The 23,052-nt window shown below is 37.0% G+C and overlaps 1 protein-coding gene across 3 annotated transcripts in view; it reads right to left on the minus strand.

Annotated features, from left to right (window-relative positions):
• Positions 1-23,052, minus strand: part of LOC311080572 (sialic acid-binding Ig-like lectin 12) — a 33,978-nt gene that overhangs the window by 6,815 nt on the left and 4,111 nt on the right. For 2 of the 3 annotated variants that reach the window (XM_084110573.1, XM_084110572.1), the window contains exon 7: positions 22,176-22,847. The exons of the other annotated variant lie outside the window; for it this stretch is intronic. In XM_084110573.1, coding sequence (XP_083966699.1) covers positions 22,611-22,847 — 237 coding nt within the window. In that variant the 3' untranslated portion in view covers positions 22,176-22,610. Of the gene's footprint in view, positions 1-22,175; positions 22,848-23,052 lie in introns of those variants that run through there. 3 annotated transcript variants of the gene reach the window in all.

A 23,052-nucleotide genomic window follows, 5' to 3' on the forward strand; every position in this document is an offset into this window, starting at 1 on the left:
CAGAATTCACACACACCGCTGACTGAACATGGACGGTTTGCTACAAAATATCATTCTTTCAGCATTTCAATTTTTAGATGCTTTAGAATTTGTTGCTCAGATGAGAAAATGCAACACTGTGCTGTGATATTTCTCCATATATGGACTTTTCACTTCACTTCTTAAAAGCATTTATTTATGGTTATTATCTTTAATAACAGAAAGCAGAAGCCTGAATCATGGGAAAAAATACTGCAGCAGTAGACTATCAAAAATCAGAAGAAGAGTACAAAAATAGACATACAGTTCATTATTCTACACACACACACACACACACATACAAAAAAAAAAAAATATATATATATATACTGTATATATACTGTATATATACAGATTTACTTGAAATAAAAACTTACCTTTACAATAAGGTTTCATTTGTTAACATAAGTTAATACGTTTGTTAACACGACTGCTTCAGCATTTATTAATCTTAGTCAATGGTAATTTCAACATTTACTAATACAATTTTAGTCCAAAGTTGTATCTGTCAACATTTGTTAATGCACTGTGAGCTAATATGAACGATGAATAAGTAGATTTTTTTTAATTTTACTAACTAACAAAGATTGATAAAAGTTTTAAACATATATTGCTCATTGTTAGTTCATGTTAGTTAATATGGTATAGAAAATATGCATACAGTCCTGATAGTACAGCTAAATGTAGATCAAATTCAAGTTTTTGTCAGACAGTCCATATAATAGTCCACAAAATGACACAAATGAGATATTACATTAAATAATAACTAGAGTATAAAATAAAAATAAAAAAATAAAAAAAAAATTATATATATATAGTCTGTCTCAAATCATAGTATACCAAACATACCCGGTATTCCCGGTAGAAGTGTGATCCGTGCACAGTCTAACGGCTAATATTGCCCACAAACAATTGCACTTTGGATGAGAATTTGGTTCAGAACTACAAACACGAATAAAAAGATATTTAAACATGCTGTATGTGTGTTTGATTGATAGACACCTGAAATGGGGTTGAATTATTAATAATAAATAAATATTTATTTAATGTTATATATTAACATTGTGAACTATTATAAAGATACAAATAGCACAACAGCAAAAGAGATACTTCTGGACAATAACTATTAAATGCATCTTTATGCAATAAAAAACAAAAAACAAACAAACATATTTCTTAGAATGAAAGACCCTTGACTCGCAGAACAATGTGCTTGTTTTCTCTCCAATAGGAATATTTGTTTAGTGTAAATGTTATTAAATAAAATGTGGAATGTGTATAAGAGGATATGATTGACAGGCCAGTTTACAATGACAGAATGCACATAACTGCAACAGAACACAGTTATGATGTGGTAGTGCAGGTATTTTTTCAGTAACACTTTGTATTAGGTGTCCTTAAAGGTCCCATATTGTACACCTTTCTGGAGTTTTATTTTAGGTTTTCATGTCCTTAAGAATATATTTTTGCAGTATAAGTACCAAAAACCATCTCAATATATTTTTACAGCTCCTTTCTCGAGAGCTCTGCTAACAGCAGGTTGATTTTGGCTGGTCTCTCTTCTGATTGGCCTGTTGTTTTCTGAGTGACCCCAACCACAGGTAACTAGGTTTATGAATGCTGTAGCCTGCACTGGCTTGGTGATGCTCACAAGGTAAATAAAACACCTGTAATGATGGACATTGCTGAGGGAAACGTTATCCGGACTCAGACCCCGAATCGGCGACGTCAGGAGACAACCAACCACCTCCTCAAACGCGCTTGCAAAAGGATGTTACAGAATGGTAACTAATGTTTTTTTTGTTTTTGTTTTCGCCGTTATTGTAAGATTATTATAATTACCATTACATCAACGCTGCACGCAGATTTAACGTTAACGCTAATTTAAACTGTCTGTAAACAAACTCAGACTTTTGAAATAACGTTACCCATGCAAGTACATGAAACATTAGTTTCTGTTAGCAAAACAAAAGACACAGAGACTGAGTGAACTCAATCTCACCGTCTTTAACTCAACAGACACCAACAGGGCCGGTGTCTGTAACTTAGGAAAACAAACAACGTATTTTGTCTTGTTTCCAATAGATATTCTATCAAAGCTTGTGGCAATCATAGACCGTACAAAACAACACGTCAGCATCAATTTAGCAACACCATAGTGTTGCATATCCGTTTACAAACTATAATTTCAGATTATGCTGGCTCCATAATGACATAAAATGTGTTAGAAGTTTAGTTTACGGGTTGAGAATTTGAGGTCAAACAATGTAGGGACTGCAGTATCTTTGATGAGTAACGTTAGCTTCTTTGAAAAACCAGCATTGAACTGTGCCTGACTGACGAAGCAGTCACTTGTGAAATGTGCAGGTCAGTTAAGGTCGAACTAAATTGCTGTGTTGAGTAAATAAACATTAGCCACTGGTCTCTTATATTACTGTTGTTCGGAAGCCTGTGCAATGATGGTGGGCAGTGCTCGGGGTGGAGACTGAAGACGGTGACTGAGTAGTTCTGACGTCACATTTTTACGGAAGTCACAGCGGCTCGTGAAAAGGCACAGCTACTTTATGCAGGCTGTGTGCATTTGTCTGTGGATTGACTGTTTTGAAACTTATATGGTAGATACATAGTCCCTAGACCTCTGTTTTCATGAAAAAAGCCAGGGAATTTCAGTTTTGACAATATGGGACCTTTAACTACTATACTTACATTAAAAAAAATAAGTATAATATACTTAGTGTTTATGCTGTATTTCAAAACTGCTATTGGTTTGGTGGTATAGGTAGGTTTAAAGGTGGGCTAATGTGTAAGGGAAGGTTCAACAGTGTAACTGATGTAATTACAGAAATTAATAATTACAGCTGTATTTACATGCAGGTATTTTTTTAAATAAGTACAATGTAAAAACATGCATGTACACAATAAGTGCATTGTATCAAAAGATTAATTTAAATGTTAGTACATAGTAGTCAAAGACACCTAATATAAAGTGGGCCGACTTTTATTTATTTTATTTTGTTACAAAAAGAGTACACATTTTTACAGCACAGTATAGGTAGAGAAACTAGGACAGAGCATCTATCAAATCAAGCCATCTAAACCTTTTTTTCTGACAAGCAAATTACAAATATGTAATGTGTATGAAATATATGTTTATTTCAAACAGCTAAACAGATTTATTATTCTTAAAGTCACATATTGAAGTTCACTGATATGGTTAAATTGAAGACAACACAAGTCATGTTCAAAGCAAGAAGTAATCGACTTCCGGGAAACTTACAAAAAAAAAATATGGAAAGGCAGGGTGGGTATAAGCTTATAGAGAAGAATTAAACTTTAAAAAGCTTATAATAAGAACAACTCTAAAAAGTATGTGCATCACTATTTGTGGGTTGAGGTTATGGAATGGTTTGGAGCAGGTGTTAAAACATTGTAAACAGTAACAGTTTAAAAAGTTATATAAAAGACTTTATTAAAAGGATATGAAGAGGAACAGAGGTGATTTGAGTGTGGGTTATAATACTGATTGCATTGAGAGATGTGAATATAGGGTGAAGGGTTGTTTGGTGCAAAATGTCAAAGTTTGGTTGGTGTTAAAAATTATGGTATGTTTGTTATCTTGCTATGAATATAAAAATGATATATATATAAAATATATACTGGAACTATTAAGAGTTATATAAGGGTTGGGAAAAATAATAAGCTTCTGCTTCATCCCGCTCCTTTTGGAACATATTGTAATTGTTCTAATACTTTATAGATATTGTTTTTTTCTTTCGGTATGTTGCAGCATACTTATTGTATTTTTATATTTTATTTTATTTGTATATTTTTTGTTGTTCTAAAAAAAAAAAAAAAGAAAAGATTTGCATAAAACATGACAAAAACATGCATATTTGTTGCCAGTGAGGCTTGGTCTTCAGGCTTTTGTAATGTATCAGACATCGGATCCATGTGAAATGAGTTGTTTTTATATAAGTCTTTCATGTGGAAATGCATGCATTGCATAACTCATGAAAGAACAACTGAGTTAAGAAAACAAAGGAGGAGATAAAATGTGTATTTGTTGTTTATTGTGTGTCACCTCTCTTAATGTTCAAAGTCTCATATTCAGAGGGTGGAGCTGAGAGTTGAAGAGAAGCATATGTGTCTGCTGCCTCATTCTGAGCCTAAAAACAAAAACACTCTCAAACATCATCATCATCATCATCATCATCCTCATCATCATCATTATCATCAACCTACAGTGAGGAAAATAAGTATTTGAACACCCTGCTATTTTGCAATTTCTCCCACTTGGAAATCATGGAGGGGTCTGAAATTGTCATCGTAGGTGCATGTCCACTGTGAGAGACATAATCTAAAAAAAAAAATCCAGAAATCACAATATATGATTTTTTAACTATTTATTTGTATGATACAGCTGCAAATAAGTATTTAAACACCTGTCTATCAGCTAGAATTCTGACCCTCAAAGACCTGTTAGTCTGCCTTTAAAATGTCCACCTCCACTCCATTTATTATCCTAAATTAGATGCACCTGTTTGAGGTCGTTAGCTGCATAAAGACACCTGTCCACCCCATACAATCAGTAAGAATCCAGCTACTAACATGGCCAAGACCAAAGAGCTGTCCAAAGACACTAGAGACAAAATTGTACACCTCCACAAGGCTGGAAAGGGCTACGGGGAAATTGCCAAGCAGCTTGGTGAAAAAAGGTCCACTGTTGGAGCAATCATTAGAAAATGGATGAAGCTAAACATGACTGTCAATCTCCCTCGGACTGGGGCTCCATGCAAGATCTCACCTCGTGGGGTCTCAATGATCCTAAGAAAGGTGAGAAATCAGCCCAGAACTACACGGGAGGAGCTGGTCAATGACCTGAAAAGAGCTGGGACCACCGTTTCCAAGGTTACTGTTGGCAATACACTAAGACGTCATGGTTTGAAATCATGCATGGCACGGAAGGTTCCCCTGCTTAAACCAGCACATGTCAAGGCCCGTCTTAAGTTTGCCAATGACTATTTGGATGATCCAGAGGAGTCATGGGAGAAAGTCATGTGGTCAGATGAGACCAAAAAACTTTTTGGTCATAATTCCACTAAACGTGTTTGGAGGAAGAAGAATGATGAGTACCATCCCAAGAACACCATCCCTACTGTGAAGCATGGGGGTGGTAGCATCATGCTTTGGGGGTGTTTTTCTGCACATGGGACAGGGCGACTGCACTGTATTAAGGAGAGGATGACCGGGGCCATGTATTGCGAGATTTTGGGGAACAACCTCCTTCCCTCAGTTAGAGCATTGAAGATGGGTCGAGGCTGGGTCTTCCAACATGACAATGACCCGAAGCACACAGCCAGGATAACCAAGGAGTGGCTCTGTAAGAAGCATATCAAGGTTCTGGCGTGGCCTAGCCAGTCTCCAGACCTAAACCCAATAGAGAATCTTTGGAGGGAGCTCAAACTCCGTGTTTCTCAGCGACAGCCCAGAAACCTGACTGATCTAGAGAAGATCTGTGTGGAGGAGTGGGCCAAAATCCCTCCTGCAGTGTGTGCAAACCTGGTGAAAAACTACAGGAAACGTTTGACCTCTGTAATTGCAAACAAAGGCTACTGTACCAAATATTAACATTGATTTTCTCAGGTGTTCAAATACTTATTTGCAGCTGTATCATACAAATAAATAGTTAAAAAATCATACATTGTGATTTCTGGATTTTTTTTTTTAGATTATGTCTCTCACAGTGGACATGCACCTACGATGACAATTTCAGACCCCTCCATGATTTCTAAGTGGGAGAACTTGCAAAATAGCAGGGTGTTCAAATACTTATTTTCCTCACTGTATATCATGCCTTACTATCTAGTCCTTATAACAAAGAAGACTCACCTTCAGCTTGGCGGACAACCTGAAAAGAAAAGATATTGGGTTACTAACGTTTAGTCCATTATATCATCTCTCTACAAAGAAACGCATTCTTACTGTTTAAACTACTTTTTCGGGGGCGTCCTGCACCTTTCTTCCCCCTTTGATTGGGAAACAGTGACAGTTCTGGGCTGAGTTTCCCGATAACGTTGTCTCTTAGCGCGCTACGAAGACTCTTAAGGTATAACTTAACTGAAGGTATACCATTTCTAGGTGTGTTCCCCGATCTATACATTAGGAAGCTGCTTAAGATATATCTTCTTGCGTGCGACGTTACCCGGTGCTGTTTATGTGAGAAAGCGGTGTTCTTTATAAAATAAGCACTTCATAAATAGTTGAAATTGCATTTATTAGGACTCATGGGATATTATAAAAAATAACCCAAACTATAATAGCCTTTAATAGCCTTGCCGACATATTTTAAAATTGTATCATATATTGCTGCCATAATAACCATTTAAATTATTTATGTGCTTTCTTCTCTTTCCTATTTTTGTTCGCTGAGATGGAGCTGTGATGAAATATTGTTCTTGTAAATACTTTACAGCATTTCAGTAATAAAAGTGTACGTCATACGTACGGTGCTCGGCAGTGATCAAAAAGGATTTAAACAGTGGATTTTGAATCTCTTCTTGTAAACTCGGAGATGTGGATTCAGACGGCAATTAAATTCCCACACGACCTGTTTGTCAAAAAACAGTAGGTACTAATTTGGCCAGGGATTTTTACGCGGGTTGGGTGAGAAAAAACACTGATATTATGGATTGGACGGCACTAAAATAATCGACTTACTGTACGAGCCCATGAGAAACAATATTAGCGTCCGAATAGGACTTAACTGACAGTAGCCTATGCTTTCACTGGCATTTAAAAGCGCTCTTTAATTAAAATAAATGTGTAAAATTGTATTATATATAATAATATAATTAAAATTCTATTAACAATCAGTGTAATGACAATTTTATTCTTTGCATGAAAACACTTGAATTAGCCTAACTAAACACTGTCTGGGTGTATTATATTCATATAGACCTGCAACAGTGATAAGGTAAAGCTAAGAGTGGTCCAGACCAACTTTCCGAAAGTATGACTTACAGAAGGTATACTTAACTAAGAACGTTTCGGGAAACACGTATTAACGATAAGGTACAGCTTAAGGTGTAACTTAAGAACGACGTAGCGTTAAGATGGTTTCGGGAAACCCAGCCCTGACTATCTTCCTACAAGACTGTGAGCCATGATGGTCTAGTGGTGTAATTTTATAGTAATTATGGGGGGCCGATTTCAAATCCTCATGCAATATACATTTTTAAAACAAACTAAGCAACGTGTTGATTTTTAATATCAGTTACATACTAGCTTTACAGAGAGCAAAATCAAAAGCCAGATGTGACTGGCAAGTGAATAAACTTGTGCAGTGACCCCCAACATTTTTTGGACAACTTAGTCCTTAATGTCTGAGTGTCCATTGCCATGCAAATACAAAGTGACAAAGCAAGTGGCATCTGCAAACAAACGATGTAAGAGCTTTTCTAACTAACTTCTCTATTTATTATTTGTGCTCAACTGGTGTTAAGTTTTTTTAGTGGATGTGTAAAGTAACCATAGTGTTGTTTTTCACAATAGTGATAACCACTAAGTAGTGTCAAAATATGTTTCATGTTCATTTTGAATTCCATATCTATTTTTAATAATTTAAATGCTTAAATGCATTTAAATTTTTGTGAAATATTTTGCTTGTCCTATTATTATTTTTTTAAATAAATGCCTCTTGGTTTGATATTTTGTTATACAGTGCATGCAGAATTATTAGGCACGTTGATTTTCTGATCATATTTTTTTTCCAGGCACATTTGACAAATTCCAAACCACATTAATCGTAATAACTACAATGAATTTTGTATTTAATCATTTATAAGTGAAATATAATTGTTCATGAAGGCTGGAAATGAAAAACGCCTTATTTTCACATGTGCAGAATTATTAGGCATGTTTTCTTTTACAGATAAAATAAGCCAAAAAAGAGATTTAACTCAGACTGAAAAGTCAAAAATTATTAAATACCCATGAGAAGAATGCAATACTAATGCAATACTAGAAACTGCAGTTAAGGCATGACCATTGGACAGTGAAATACTCATTATGTCAGCAGGGTCAGACAAATACAGGTGGAGGAGAAAAGACACATGTTAACTGCAAAAGAATTAGAAATTAAGGTGAAGAATTAAGTGTGAAACCATCAGGAACCCTTTAGTCTCCAGCGCCACCATTTTCCAGAACTGCAACCTACCTGGAGTCTCCAGAAGAGCAAGGTGTCAGGGTCTCAGAGACTTGGGTTAGGTAAAGAATCCAAAAATCCTCTACCACTATTTGAAGAATTCATCTTCCAGAATATGTTTTAATAAGTTTTGGGAGTTTATTTTTAGTCCATCTCCTACCCTGAAGTCTGTTTTGCAGAGATGGACTAAAAATTAACTCCCAAAACTTACTGTCAGATTCTGGAAGATGAATTATTCAAACAGTGGTAGAAGAGGATGTGGTGCTGGTCCTTCAAGAGTCACTCTCAATCTGTCTGTCTATAAAGCCTATAAAAAAACAGTCTTCATGTATTTTACTACACTTCAGCTTGTGATTCTTATTAAGAGGGGGTACATTTTTAGGATTCTTTACCTAACCCAAGTCTCTGAGACCCTGACACCTTGCTTGTAGAAAAGGCCCCAAAGTTATATTAGTGCTATTATTTAGTACAGTTCACCATATTGTGAGTCATGTTTTAAGTTTACAGCCGTTTATTCAGTGCTTGTTCAGTGGTGTAGTCTACGTGATACGCAGGTATACGCCGTATACCCACTAGAAAAGGCCAAGGATTTGCGTATACCCACTTAAAAAAAGCGTGAGGATACGTATCAACTTCGTTTTGTGTCAGAACTTTCACACTTTCATTCATAAATTCATCCCGTCTGTGTTTGCGAAGCGACGGATCGAATCGAGGAATCCAGTCACAAATGGAACGTGCTATATAAAGCAGAACGTCACGGAATTTGGCTATTTTTGAATGAATAAATCAAAAGTAGCTGCTGTACAATGAATAAAATCTCGATTTGGACTAGTGTCTATGAATATTAAAGCTAAAAGAGACTGCAATTGTTCTACGCGTCTCTGGGAATGAGCGCTCAGTGTGTGCTCCACTACACACACACACACACACACACACACAGAAGCACGCGTGACTCACGCTCGTGGTGTTTTCAGCGTTTCACTGTATTGAAACATGATGTAAGCTACACATGTGCATTTCATCGCAGAGCTGCTATGAGAGTCACTTGATGAGAATTTCACCATTTCATTTGATAAAACTATCGTCATTCATTCGTTTCATATACACATAGAAACTGAAATGTCTTTACGACAACCTGTCAAAATAAAAGTTCTGTATAACTTGAAGAAATTATAACAGAAATATATTACTATTGCACAGAGTATACAACAGGCCTAATAATAATAATAATAATAATAATAGTTTATTAAAACACACAGAAACTCAAATGTCTACAACCCACCAAAATAAAAGTTCGGTCTAACTCAAATTAATTAGAAAGAAATTGCACAGTAAAAGGTATTTTAAAATAAAAAATTTTTCAAAAACACCATTTCTAAAAGTAAATTTGTATTTGTGCCTATAATGTTTTTTAAAAAAAATTGTTGAAAATTGTCAACTGATAAAACCTGTGCTTCAGGGACCATATTCATATAACATCTAAGGCTAAAGGTAGCTCTTAACTGACTGAGTTAGATGGTGATTAACACTAAACAGTAGAAAATCAGTCCAGTCTCCCCAGCTGTAAATGTCATTGGCTGTTAAAGTCTTGTGTTGCTTATAATAAATTGACATGTTGATAACACTTAGTATTTCATAATGCTCTCAATTACATGTCGATGCATACTGTATGCATTAGTGAGTGTGGTGGTGCTTATGGGGTGATGCTCTGGGATGGGTGAGTATGCGGGGGGGTGTTATATTAGAGTATACTCACTACAAAAAACTAGACTACACCACTGCTTGTAATAGGAGAGCGGACGCGCGCGCTGGTTTGTATATTGTATGTGACGTCACGCAGTTAGTATGCAGTATGAAAGATAGTCGGTCGGTTGTCAAAGTTAGTACGCAGTACGATAGAGATCGTCAGTCAGTTGGATTCTCATTGTGAGCGACATTTTTCCTCAGAGTGTGCGTGAATGAGGAAAGTAAGTATTTCTGCTGTAGGGGAGAGTGGGGTGATTTGTGCAAGGGGGGGAAGTAGTTCCACCCTTGTTTCTGGAAAACCATAGAAGAAATTGGTCATGTGACCACATCATTTTGAAAAGCAATCACTTTTACTCGTCCTCCAAAGAAGAGAGACACATGGCATGAGAGTTAAGCATATTTTAGTGCAAAAAACTCTTTTTTCCCTTTCAAAGTAAAATTTCTATGATTAAGGTTTTCTGATTGTAGTGTCTGAACAATTATAGACAAGTTTGAAAACATTTCACACATGTTTTAGTGCTTTAGTAGGCTACACAATGAGTCTATACAGTTAGCATGATGTTAGCTCTTAACTGCTGGATCATGCTAGTTTTTCAAACTTGTGGGTCCGGGGTAATTTGTGCCAAAGGGCCTGGGTTAAGTTGTGCCAGATCCAGACCACCTAGACCTACATTCTCACAGGGGATAATCTTGAGAAGTGAGGAGATGGGCATGCCTCATCATTGTTTTACTTGGGCCTGCCTGTTATTTGTTTAATTTAGCTAACACTGATTTCAGTTTTGAGTTTGCACTATGTTATTAAAGAGAAGTTTTATTCCGTTTTTAAGTGGCCTATGTCACAATAGGATGTTTAGAAATGAGCCTAGTCACTTTATTCTTATATGTTACATAATTGACAAACAGCGCTATGTCAACAGGCATCTATTGCCAAAGACTTTTTGCCTGAAATGATTCACAAATATCATATATTGTGTTGCTATGGTGCTCTAAATGGTTGCTAGGGCGTAGCTTGATAGCTTCACAATGATCCTGAGAGACTTATTGGTCGTCTGAGTAAAATGAGCCCGCCCCCTTGTCTCTATGACACTGTGATCCAGAGTTATGTTCAATACAAAATCCCTATGCAATTGACCATAGTAGGAAAAACGCATGCTATGGTATTCCAGGGTGACAATATCTAAATAAACCTTAAATGAGTAATTTTGTATTGAATTTATCTTGCTTTCATATAGCATTATGGTTCATAACATTAAAATGTTCTGTTTTACTTCAGAAATCACTGGCACAATTTACCCCCATTGTATTCCCCCAAAGGCACAACTTCCCCCGCACCAGGGGCAAGTTGTGCCATGAGACCACTTTTTTTCCAAGAGCTATATTTCTGAAACAATTTATTTCAGATCCAAAGTTATTGTTCTCAGGGATGCACAACATCCTGAAATATATGTACATCCTTAAGTTGAAGGCATTACTGCCATGGCCTCACTTTAAAGTCACTTTGAGTAAAAACTGGCACAACTCACCCCACTCTCCCCTATTACTCGTTATATTGCATTTCTTTGTTAGCTGTTATTTCTGTTATTTGATATGGATGAGAGTTAGGAGTTTAAGGGTTGCTACGCGAGCGTTGTGTTAATTATATTCGCGTTCGGACGTTACTTTCTAGCTTCGGTCCACCTGATTTATACTTTACTACTTTTCAGTAGCCTACTTTGTGGTTGAGTAAAATATGAAGTAAGTTGTGTTAAATATTATTATCTGGACCATTATAGGCTATCTAGGCTATTGAGTAGCTATATTAGAAAGTTCGTTATTGGTGACTTAATGCATAGAAAATCTGAGAATCCATGTAAGTGTTTGAATCTTTCTCTGCCTGCATTTTAGAGTATAAGAAATAGTCATATTCTGACTATTGTTTATTTATATTGTAATGTATATTAGTGCTCAAGGAGAAATTATGTTTATGCATATGTTTCCTTTATTCATTTGTATTTTGTTTCTCTCTGTATAGAAACCACACTCAAATTACACACTGAGAATTACTGACACAAGAAAGAGGAAAGAATAAACAGAATAATAAGAACTATCTCTCAGCTCGTCATTTCATACTCTGGAATATTTGGCCTTAAGTGGTGTTCTGGCCGACACTCCTGAGTGAACCTGGTGATAAACCCAGAATTAGCACCTAGACTGAGCGTCTACCCATTATCTTCACTTCATTGCTCTTCTGGAGACTCCAGGTAGGTTGCAGTTCTGGAAAATGGTGGCGCTGAAGACTAAAGGGTTCCTGATTGTTTCACACTTAATTCTTCACCTTAATTTCTAATTCTTTTGCAGTTAACATGTGTCTTTTCTTCTCCACCTGTATTTGTCTGACCCTGCTGACCTAATGAGTATTTCACTGTCCAATGGTCATGTACGGTGGCCGAGAAAGCTCAACGCGCTGCAACTGAAGAAAACACATGCAAATAGAAAAAACACCCGCAAATTAAGAAAACATCTTCATCAGTTTCACAGCACATGTGTGCTCCAAATACTCACAACACAACAATCATATCAGTCATATCAATAATTTAGTAAACTGTTCATACTTCAGACTTTGAACTTTAAGACATATTCAGCTGCTGTCATTTCCAGTATTAAAACATAAATGTGACAGTTCCATCAGTTTCCTGCTCAGAATTCATATAAGAGCGTCATTTTTTAAGTGGTAATGTATTTATTGAATCTGCATTGCCTTATTAGCTCATCAGCAGCAGCCTTTTGAAATCACTTGAAATGTAGAAATGAACTGTCCGTTCACATTCTTTCTATTATCCCAACTTAATATGCAGAAACAACTAAAGTAAGCCATTACTGAATTCCCTAACAACGGTCTTATATTTTTACATAAGCATATATACTGTGGCATCAAGACAGGACTGGGGATCTTCTTGCAATGTTTTCCAAATAAAGCTGTGGTGAAAAAGTGCATTGGTGAATTCAATAATCTAAGAAAAATGTTCAGTTCTGAACATACTGGTTGGAGTCAGTGGGACATATAGAGATGCTCACTGCTGATTGGAATTATTACTGTCTCTACTTGCTGCCATACAACTTACTGTACAACTTCCCCCAAGATCTGCGCTACATCACTGCTCTGAACCCCCACCGGTGATTTACTGACAGAATTCACACACACCGCTGACTGAACATGGACGGTTTGCTACAAAATATCATTCTCTCCAGCATTTCAATTTTTAGATGCTTTAGAATTTGTTGCTCAGATGAGAAAATGCAACACTGTGCTGTGATATTTCTCCATATATGGACTTTTGACTTCACTTCTTAAAAGCATTTATTTATGGTTATCATCTTTAATAACAGAAAGCAGAAGCCTGAATCATGGGAAAAAATACTGCAGCAGTAGACTATCAAAAATCAGAAGAAGAGTACAAAAATAGACATACAGTTCATTATTCTACACAACAAAAAAATACAGATTTACTTGAAATAAAAACTTAAGGCTTTACAATAAGGTTTCATTTGTTAACATAAGTTAATACGTTTGTTAACACGACTGCTTCAGCATTTATTAATCTTAGTCAATGGTAATTTCACCATTTACTAATTCAATTTTAGTCCAAAGTTGTATCTGTCAGCATTTGTTAATGCACTGTGAGCTAATATGAACGATGAATAAGTAGATTTTTTAATTTTACTAACTAACAAAGATTGAGAAAGGTTTTAAACATATATTGCTCATTGTTAGTTCATGTTAGTTTATGTGGTATAGAAAATATGCATATAAATTCCTGAAAGTACAGCTGATTGTAGAAGACAATTCAAGTTTGTCAGTCCATATAATAGTCCACAAAAAAAGACACAAATGAGATATTACATTAAATAAAAACTAGAGTACATGTGTAACAGAGGCCAGCTAGTAGTTGCTGTGCGAGTAAACCTCACTCCTCTAATCTCAATTGGCGCTCTAGCGACAGACAATAGAGGCTGTAGTCTTTGGCCTCCTTGTTAGAGCACCCAACTCTCACGCAAGAGACCCGGGTTCAAAGCCTGCACAGTGCGGGACAAGTAGGACCCAGGTGGAGGGGTTACATATGCACATTTAAAAAAAATGTGAATCTCTCCTTTTCTTAAATAGTATGTGAGATTAGAATAAGTCTGTCTCAAATCATAGTATACCAAACATACCCGGATGGTCTTCTATTCCCGGGAGAAGTGTGATCCGTGCACAGTCTAACGGCTAATAAATGCAAATGTTAGTTCATAGTAGTCAAAGACACCTAATATAAAGTGGGCCGACTTTAATTTATTTTAATTTGTAAAAAAAAAAGAAAAAAAAAGTACATACTTTTACAGCACAGATAGGTAGTGAAACTGGGACACATCATCTATCAAATCAAGCCATCTAAACCTTTTTTTCCTGACAAACAAATGTGCAATGTAATGCAATGTGTATGAAACATATGTTTATTTCAAGCAACTAAACAGATTTCCATAAAATATGACAAAAACATGCATATTTGTTGCCAGTGAGGCTTGGACTTCATGCTTTTGTACTGTATCAGACATAGGATCCATGTGAAATGAGTTGTTTTTATAAGTATTTCATGTGGAAATACATCCATTGCATAACTCATGAAAGAACAACTGAGTGAAGAAAACAAAGGAGGAGATAAAATGTGTAATTGTTGTTTTTTGTGCGTCAACTCTATTAATGTTCAAAGTCTCATATTCAGAGGGTGGAGCTGAGAGTTGAAGAGAAGCATATGTGTCTGCTGCCTCATTCTGAGCCTAAAAACAAAAACACTCAAACATCATCATCCTCATCAACATCATCATCCTATATCATGTCTTACTATAGTCCTTATAACAAAGAAGACTCACCTTCAGCTTGGTGGACAACCTGAAAAGAAAAGATATTGGGTTACTAACGTTTAGTCCATTATATCATCTCTCTACAAAGAAACGCATTCTTACTGTTTAAATGCCTTTTTCGGGGGCGTCCTGCACCTTTCTTCCCCCTTTGATTGGGCAGCAGTGACAGTTCTGACTCTCTTCCTACAAGACGTGAGCCATGATGGTCTAGTGGTGTAATTTTATAGTAATTATGGGGGGCCGATTTCAAATCCTCATGCAATATACATTTTTAAAACGAACTAAGCAAAACTGGAACTGAAGTCGACTCCCAGAAGTTTCATATTTTCTTTTCTGAAAACATGTTGATTTTTAATATCAGTTACATACTAGCTTTACAGAGAGCAAAATCAAAAGCCAGATGTGACTGGCAAGTGAATAAACTTGTGCAGTGACCTTCAACATTTTTTGGACCACTTAGTCACACTTAAAAATGTCTGAGTGTCCTTTGCAATGCAGATACAAAGTGACAAAGCAAGTGGCATCTGCAGACAAATGATGTAAGAGCTTTTCTCAGAACTAACTTCTCTATTTATTATTTGTGCTCAACTGGTGTTAAGTTTTTTTAGTGGATGTGTAACCATAGTGTTGTTTTTCACAATAGTGATAACTACTAAGTGTAGTGTCAAAATGAACAGTGTTTCGTGTTCATTTTGAATTCCATATCTATTTTAATAATTTAAATGCAATTTTTTTTATTTTTGTGAAATGTTTTGCTTGTCCTATTTATTTATTTATTTTAAATAAATGCCTCTTGGTTTGATATTTTGTTATATAATGCAAATAACATTCATACATTTTCTTTTGCTTAGATCTATTAATATGTTCAAACATACATTAGGCCTGTGTAAAAATGTAATTCATACATACCATGATTTGAATACATCACTTCTATGGTGAACTTCTATGTTTATAATTTCTAAATTAAAATATGGTAAATGGACTGCATTCCATTTATTCCAAGCATTCCAAGTTTGTCTCAAATCATAGTATACCAAACATACCCAGATGGTCCAAGGGCGGCAGTGGCTCAGTGGTTCATGTAGGTTGTCTACAAACCGAAAGGTTGGTGGTTCAATCGCCGGTTCCACCTGACCAAGTGTCGAGGTGTCCATGAGCAAGACACCTAACCCCAGCTGCTCCTGACGAGCTGGATGGCGCCTTGCATGGCTGACACCGCCGTCGGTGTATGAATGAATGGGTGAATGTGAGGCTATGTAAAGCGCTTTGGTGGCCATAGGTCTGTGAAAGCGCTATATAAATGCAGTCCATTTACAAATTAAAATACATTTTGATAGTTTTGAGGAGCAGAAAGTGGCCAAAATGAGTGGTAAAACAACTAAATAATTTGGTTTGTTTTTTAAAAGGCTTTTTAATTTTAACCAAAATAAAAGGCAACATGTTATTATATTTTACTTCATTGTCACATTACATTTTTGGAGTCATTGGGTCTCATTCATGAAACACGAGCAGAACGAATTTTTGTGTAAATCGTGTGTAAAGTGGTTCTGGCGTAAATTTTCGGATTCATTAAAATGTTCGTATTTCCCAAATGTTAGTTGGTACGAAAGAAATCTACACCTGCTCCCAGCCACGCGTAAATAGTACGTTTAACATCCGAACGTTTTGCTCATTAATAAACTGCATTTTAATTCAACGTAATCGGGTACATATTTACACAGCATTTTGAAAAAGTATTATATATAGTAATTACATACGGTTTTTCTTTTTACTTGTATTACGAGAGCCAGTAATAGCATCTGCAAACGGAACACAAGTCCACAAGTTTTTTAAATTTTTTTATATTCAAGCTGTTTTTTTTGTTTGTTTGTTTTTTTACAAGTCCGCAAGTTACAAGTGTTGCAGTCAAGCTTCATGTCGAACCATTTTCTTTTCACTTCTGGGACTGTTCGATTAAAAGATGAAACTCCATTAACTGCATCTGTAATATGCTGCCAAGCATTTTTACCTAAAGCATGTAGCCTATTACCTAAAAAAATCCTTTTTTTTTAGGACCTGATACGCCACTATGTACGCTTGAAAATAAAATGTGGCGTTTTGAATGAACTTCTGATAATAAAACTTCAATTTCTGCATCTGAGAAATTTCTCTTCTTCATTCGCTTTTTTTTTTTTTTTTTCTTCCAAAATTATACATGTAATAATACAATAGCATTCGCTTTTGAGAAGACATGTTGAAATCCTTCGTTTCGTGTCATAATATGATGCCCATATATAGCTGTCAGTCGGTTTTAATTGGCGGGATTTATGGTAATTGAGAATGAGCGTGCACGCGCGTCCCATTTACGAGTGATTGGAATTCATTAACCCACACACACATTTCACTATCAAATCTGACGTTTACGAAGTATTTGTGAATCAGGAGAAGAATTTTCGGGAATGTCTCTTTACGCGCAAATCACTCACATATTTACTCGTATATTTACGAATGTTTCATGAATGAGACCCATTAGATGTAAACTTTTGGTATAATTTGTTTTTCTATTTCTCAATAGGAATATTGTTCTTGGAATAAAGTTGTGTTTAAATATTTCTCTCTACAAAACTGGATAAATCACTTTCATCTGCACCATATGTCAAAAGCATGAGTGAGTTTATATAAAACAAAATCCATCAGCTCATTATCATATGTTGAGTCTATTCTGTGATCCTTATCTTTTATTCTCTCTAAGTAATTTATTATAGTTGTTCTGCTACAGTTCTTAATACCTTATATGTGTTGTTCACCTACCGTACACAGATAAATGTAATGGCACAGAACATAATGACCAGCACAGCCGCAACAGCAACTCCAATCATCACAGAGGAAACATTCAAACCTAAAGAAGAATAAAGGAGTGTTTAGAAATTCACTGATGATCCACTGATTCAATTTAACAAGGAAAAGCGAATCATATCGTAATCTTTAAACAAGATAACAATGATGGCAGGAGCATAGGAATGATATAAAAAGTGAGAGATTAGCATTAATGACTGATATGGTTATTACTTTTTTAATTTACTAATCATCAGTTGAAAGATCCTCAATTTCCCACAATCCTACAGAGGATAAGCAATATGGAGAATGGTAAAATGGTCTTAATTTCATCGCAGTCATTGGTTTAATGAGAAAGGTTGAGAAATTAGAAGAATCCTGCTTCTCCTCTCAAGAAACCAGGTGCTACCCCCAGGGGTAAATGGATTGGCCCAAACAACCCTAAACAATATTTGTATAACCCTTTCTGGGTATTTAAGGCTGGGTCTCTTTGGAGCAGTCTTTGGGACCCTTTACCAGGATCATCCCCCATACAGTGCTGTTTCAGTGTTTTCCTGTTGGATAGCCCTGACACACCACTGTGTGTCTCTGTCAGGAAAACATTACTTACTTTTGGAGTCATTTTTTAGTAAATGATGTCATGTATTTTTCTGAATTGGCTTTTGATCATTTACTTCTGTAATTGGCATGATACATTTTTGCCTGACAAATGTTACATCTTGATTTATTCTGAAGTTTCAGAAATCATTCATTTTGGTAGATTAAAAGTGTAGCCTGGTGTTTCTGCAAATCTTTGTCCAGGATAGATCAAACTGAAGGCACTTTGAATGGACCATGGGGCACATCTTAGGAAGACCTTCCGATTTCTGATTATTCCCTGACTTAGCATGTTGTACGCTGCAACTATTATAATAAATTACACCTATGGGTCTGCAGTGTGCAGCTGCATAGGGTAAAATAATTGCACTGCACCCTCTGACTATTTCAGGACTGGCTAGTTTGTGAGCGTGAGCGCACATTCGCGACGTGACGTCTCAAAGTGACACTAGGTCCGTAATGAACGGATATTTGAAATTATGAGATGCCCAGAATAATCAAAGATCTAAATTAATTCATAATCAATATTTATGATTATTTTCTAATCAGAAACACAATCTAAATTTGATTATCATTTGAAATTGGAGTCAGATTACGCATAGAGCTAAAGTAATACTAAAACTAAATTCCAATAAATTAAGTTCACTTCACTGGAGCGCTGAAAAGATATACACGCATTATACCTTCGCCAGGCCGTTGGATTCCGTCGTTGGGCCAATGGATGGTCCTTGCAATCCAATCCTGTGTCCGTAAACGGGTAAAAACGGGTAAAACAGTGGATTGGCCAGTGCCAGGCATTTACTTTTATTTGATTGGAAGCTCAACTTATCGCCTATCGCCTAGCAACTGCCTGTGCTGTCGGTCAGTCGCACACATCCACACACATCCAGGATGAAACAGTGTGAGTTCAGTTGCTAGCTAGCTTTTTTAAAACTTTCTATTTACTCAGTTTTGTGAAATGGGGGGAGAGACGGACGAGGAGGATAACACAACAAAATCGGATGAGCCACCAGTGTCAAGAAAAAATGACTGGGTGAAAAGAGAAAACATTTCTGAATGGGTAAGGCCCACCCAAGGAGACCCGTTCTCCCTACCTGTGTTTTGTGTCCTGCCAAAATTTCAGTTAAATATGAAGGAAAAACAGCGCTGGAAAATCATGCAAAAACAAAGAAGCACCAGAGTTTTGCATTAAGCAAACGCAAAAATCTAGCCATTGCAACGTTTATGACAAAGAAAGGTTCACCAGAGGAAGACAGGATAGCAGTAGCGGAGCTTAGCAGTGTATACCACAGAGTGCTTCATGGCCACAGCTACTTATCTACAGATTGTGATAATAAAGTAAGTGCGAAAATCTTTCATGACTCAAGTATTGCCACAAAAATGTCATGTGGAAGAACAAAAAGCAAAGCTTTAGTTCAAAACGTCCTAGCACCTTACAGCCAGGAGCATTTAGCTACAGAACTGAAACATACCCCATATTTTCCTGTCTGCTCTGATGCATCAAACTGGGGGAGCGCCAAATTATATCCATACACAGTCCAATATTTCCATGAAGACGAGGGTGTTAAATATGGGCTATTGGAATTTTACGAAGACCCCCATGAAACCAGCAGAGCTATCTACGAACAAATTTTGGATATCACAGAAACAAATGGCTTGTGTGCCAGCCAGATCAGTGCATATGGTGCTGACAATGCACCTGTAAATTTTGGCAAGCATAATTCTGTTTATCAAAATCTGAAAGAAGTCAGTCCACACATCGTAAAGGGCAACTGCAAATGCCACTTGATCCACAACACCCTGAAAAACGCGAACAGAATTCTCAGCGCTGCAGGTTATTATGTTGAATCCATTGTCCTAAAAATCTACAGTGAATTCTCATGCTCAGCCAAAAAAGTCTCTCTGAAAGAGTTTTGCAAGTTTACTTCAGTAAAGTACAAAGAGATACTGAGGCATGTTCCAACCCATTGGTTATCTCTATTGCCTGCAATTCAGCGGATCCTGGAGTGTTGGGCTGTCCTCAAGTCTTATTTTTTGTCACTGGGAAAGAAGGATTGTCCTGACATTATCTGGAAGGTTGTATGCAGAAGTGGTGCTGATGCTGCCAACAGCAATGATGAGGATGATGTGACAGTGTCTGGATGTTTCCTGTTGCTCATGCACAATGTAATGCAGGAATTTGACAGCGCAATTCGGAAGTTGGAAAATGAGAGTGCTACTCTACTGGATGTTAGCCGATTGCGCAGCCAACTAATCTCGCGTCATGCAGACAGATTTTATGGTAGTAAAACAAAGCAAGCATTCCGAAAACTAAGTGCAAGAGACCAAACGGAGTTTGCAACACTGGTTGACAGCTTCTTTGAAAAGGCTGTTCAATACCTGGAGGCTAACTTTGATTTTGATGATCCAGTTATGTCTAACGCTAGCTGTCTGCGACTGAGTGGTCCAATGGAATGGGATGCTCTCGAGCGACTGGTCGACAAATTAGCTTTGAGCATTGACGAAGACAAACTGTATCAGGACTACACTGTACTGAACAATGTATTTGAAAGCATCCCAGAAGAGCTGGCACCAGACAAGAAATGGGCTTTTTTTTCAAGAAGGAGAAAGCAGCAACTGAATTGCTCAAAGTGGTATCATTTGTTTTTTCTGTCCCTGTCAGCAACGCCTATGCTGAGCGTGTATTTAGCCACATGGAGGATGTCTGGTCAGACAAAAGGAACAGGATGTCAGTGGGGTTGGTCAAAGCCGAACTTCAAGTTAGATTAAACTTTAAATTATCATGCTTGGAGTTTAAAGCATTCATTGAGGGACAGCCGGGACTTCTGCAGGCAGCAAAAAGGGATGAGAAATACACATGGAAAAATAGGTGAGAAATGTCAGTCGTAGGTTGCCTAAATTTACTAAGTTAACAAAAACAAAACAAAGTTGTTTATAATCTATTATAATACATGTAATCATGTTTTAATTGCTAAAGAGTATAACCTATCTTTCTACAAATGATTAGATTTTATAATAGATTATAATTATACAGTATATGTTTACACAATGTTTATACAAAAGTGTATTTAATGTATGTATTTAATGTAGAAAGGAGTCCAGAGTGAGTGCATCTACGCCAGGGAGGGCATCTATGTCAGGGAGAGCATCTACGTCAGGGAGTGCCTCTACGTCAGGGAGAGCATCTACGTCAGGGAGTGCATCTACGTCAGGGAGTGCATCTATGTCAGGCAGAGCATCTACGTCAGGGAGAGCATCTACATCAGGGAGTGCATCTACTTCAGGGAGAGCATCTATGTCAGGGAGTGCATCTACGTCAGGGAGAGCATCTACGTCAGGGAGTGCATCTACTTCAGGGAGAGCATCTATGTCAGGGAGTGCATCTACGTCAGGGAGTGCATCTACTTCAGGGAGAGCATCTATGTCAGGGAGTACATCTACTTCAGGGAGAGCATCTACGTCAGGGAGTGCATCTACTTCAGGGAGAGCATCTATGTCAGGGAGAGCATCTACGTCAGGGAGTGCATCTACTTCAGGGAGAGCATCTATGTCAGGGAGAGCATCTACGTCAGGGAGTGCATCTATGTCAGGAAGAGCCTCTACGTCAGGGAGAGCATCTACGTCAGGGAGTGCATCTATGTCAGGAAGAGCCTCTACGTCAGGGAGAGCATCTACATCAGGACAAATATAGGTAAGAGAGGCAATAGGGAGTCCTACAACTGTTAACATAGTATATTTGCAAATATGGGTTGATCCCCCCCAAAAAAACAAAACAAAAACAAATTTCATCTGAGTGTCCCGGTTTTTCACAAATCAAAGGTGGCAACCCTAATTGTGACTGGAGATTGTAACAGTACTCCCCCCTCCTGGAAGGTGAGAAAAATAATTTATTATTTTTTATTTATTATAAATGAAATAATTTATTATTTTTCTCTGCTGTCCGGATATCCATCCTTTTATTTAATGATGAACATCCACCTGTAGGTAGATGCAAGCTTGTGCCACAGACACGAATGACAAAAAACGTGTGAGGAAACACATATGCCAGTAAAATGTATCGCTGGTTAAACTGAGCCGACCCTATATATCTCTCATCTAAGCACACTTTTATTATTATTTTTGTTTATTAGACAGTTCTTTGATTTTGTGGAAGCTCTGACACAGTGAAACACCTTGTATAGTTTCAAGGAAAATGATACAGGAATTTATGCAAAAATATACTCATGACAGACTTGGTTGTGTGAACAGTCTTAGGATGGGTGAAGTTTCTTCATATGTATCTTCTGATATTTGTCCCCGTGTCTGGTACAGTTCAATCTTTCTGGGACTTCAAAGCTGAGATGTTGCTGTTGGGTCAATCACCTCCCACAGAGTCTTTTGTCTCCACCACTTCACCAGAATAATGGATAACAGCATAGTCAGTGGTCAGCGAGGAGATACCCCTGATTTCTTCCGACTCTGGTTGGATGTTTCTGAAGTCAATTGAGGCGTAATGCAGGGATTCTTGACGATTCAGTGTGGCATCTTCAGCAGGTGACAGCATGGAATGATTGGCATAAATAGACTCACTCTCGCCCTCTTGTTGAATAGCCTAGAAGATGAATGTAGTATGGAATTTGGGGTGAATTGCTGTGGTGTATTCTGCCTTTAAAATAAAGATCAGTTCTTGGAGTGTGATGCACAAGTTCTATCAACCACTTTTATGATTCTTCTATGGTGCTTTCTTGTTATTTTGGAGTTCAATAGCCCCAGTCCTTGCTCACTTGCATTATATATAAAAGAGCGATACAGAAGAA

Source organism: Abramis brama (assembly GCF_963993115.1).
Source record: "Abramis brama genome assembly, chromosome: 4".
Lineage (NCBI taxonomy): Eukaryota > Metazoa > Chordata > Actinopteri > Cypriniformes > Leuciscidae > Abramis > Abramis brama.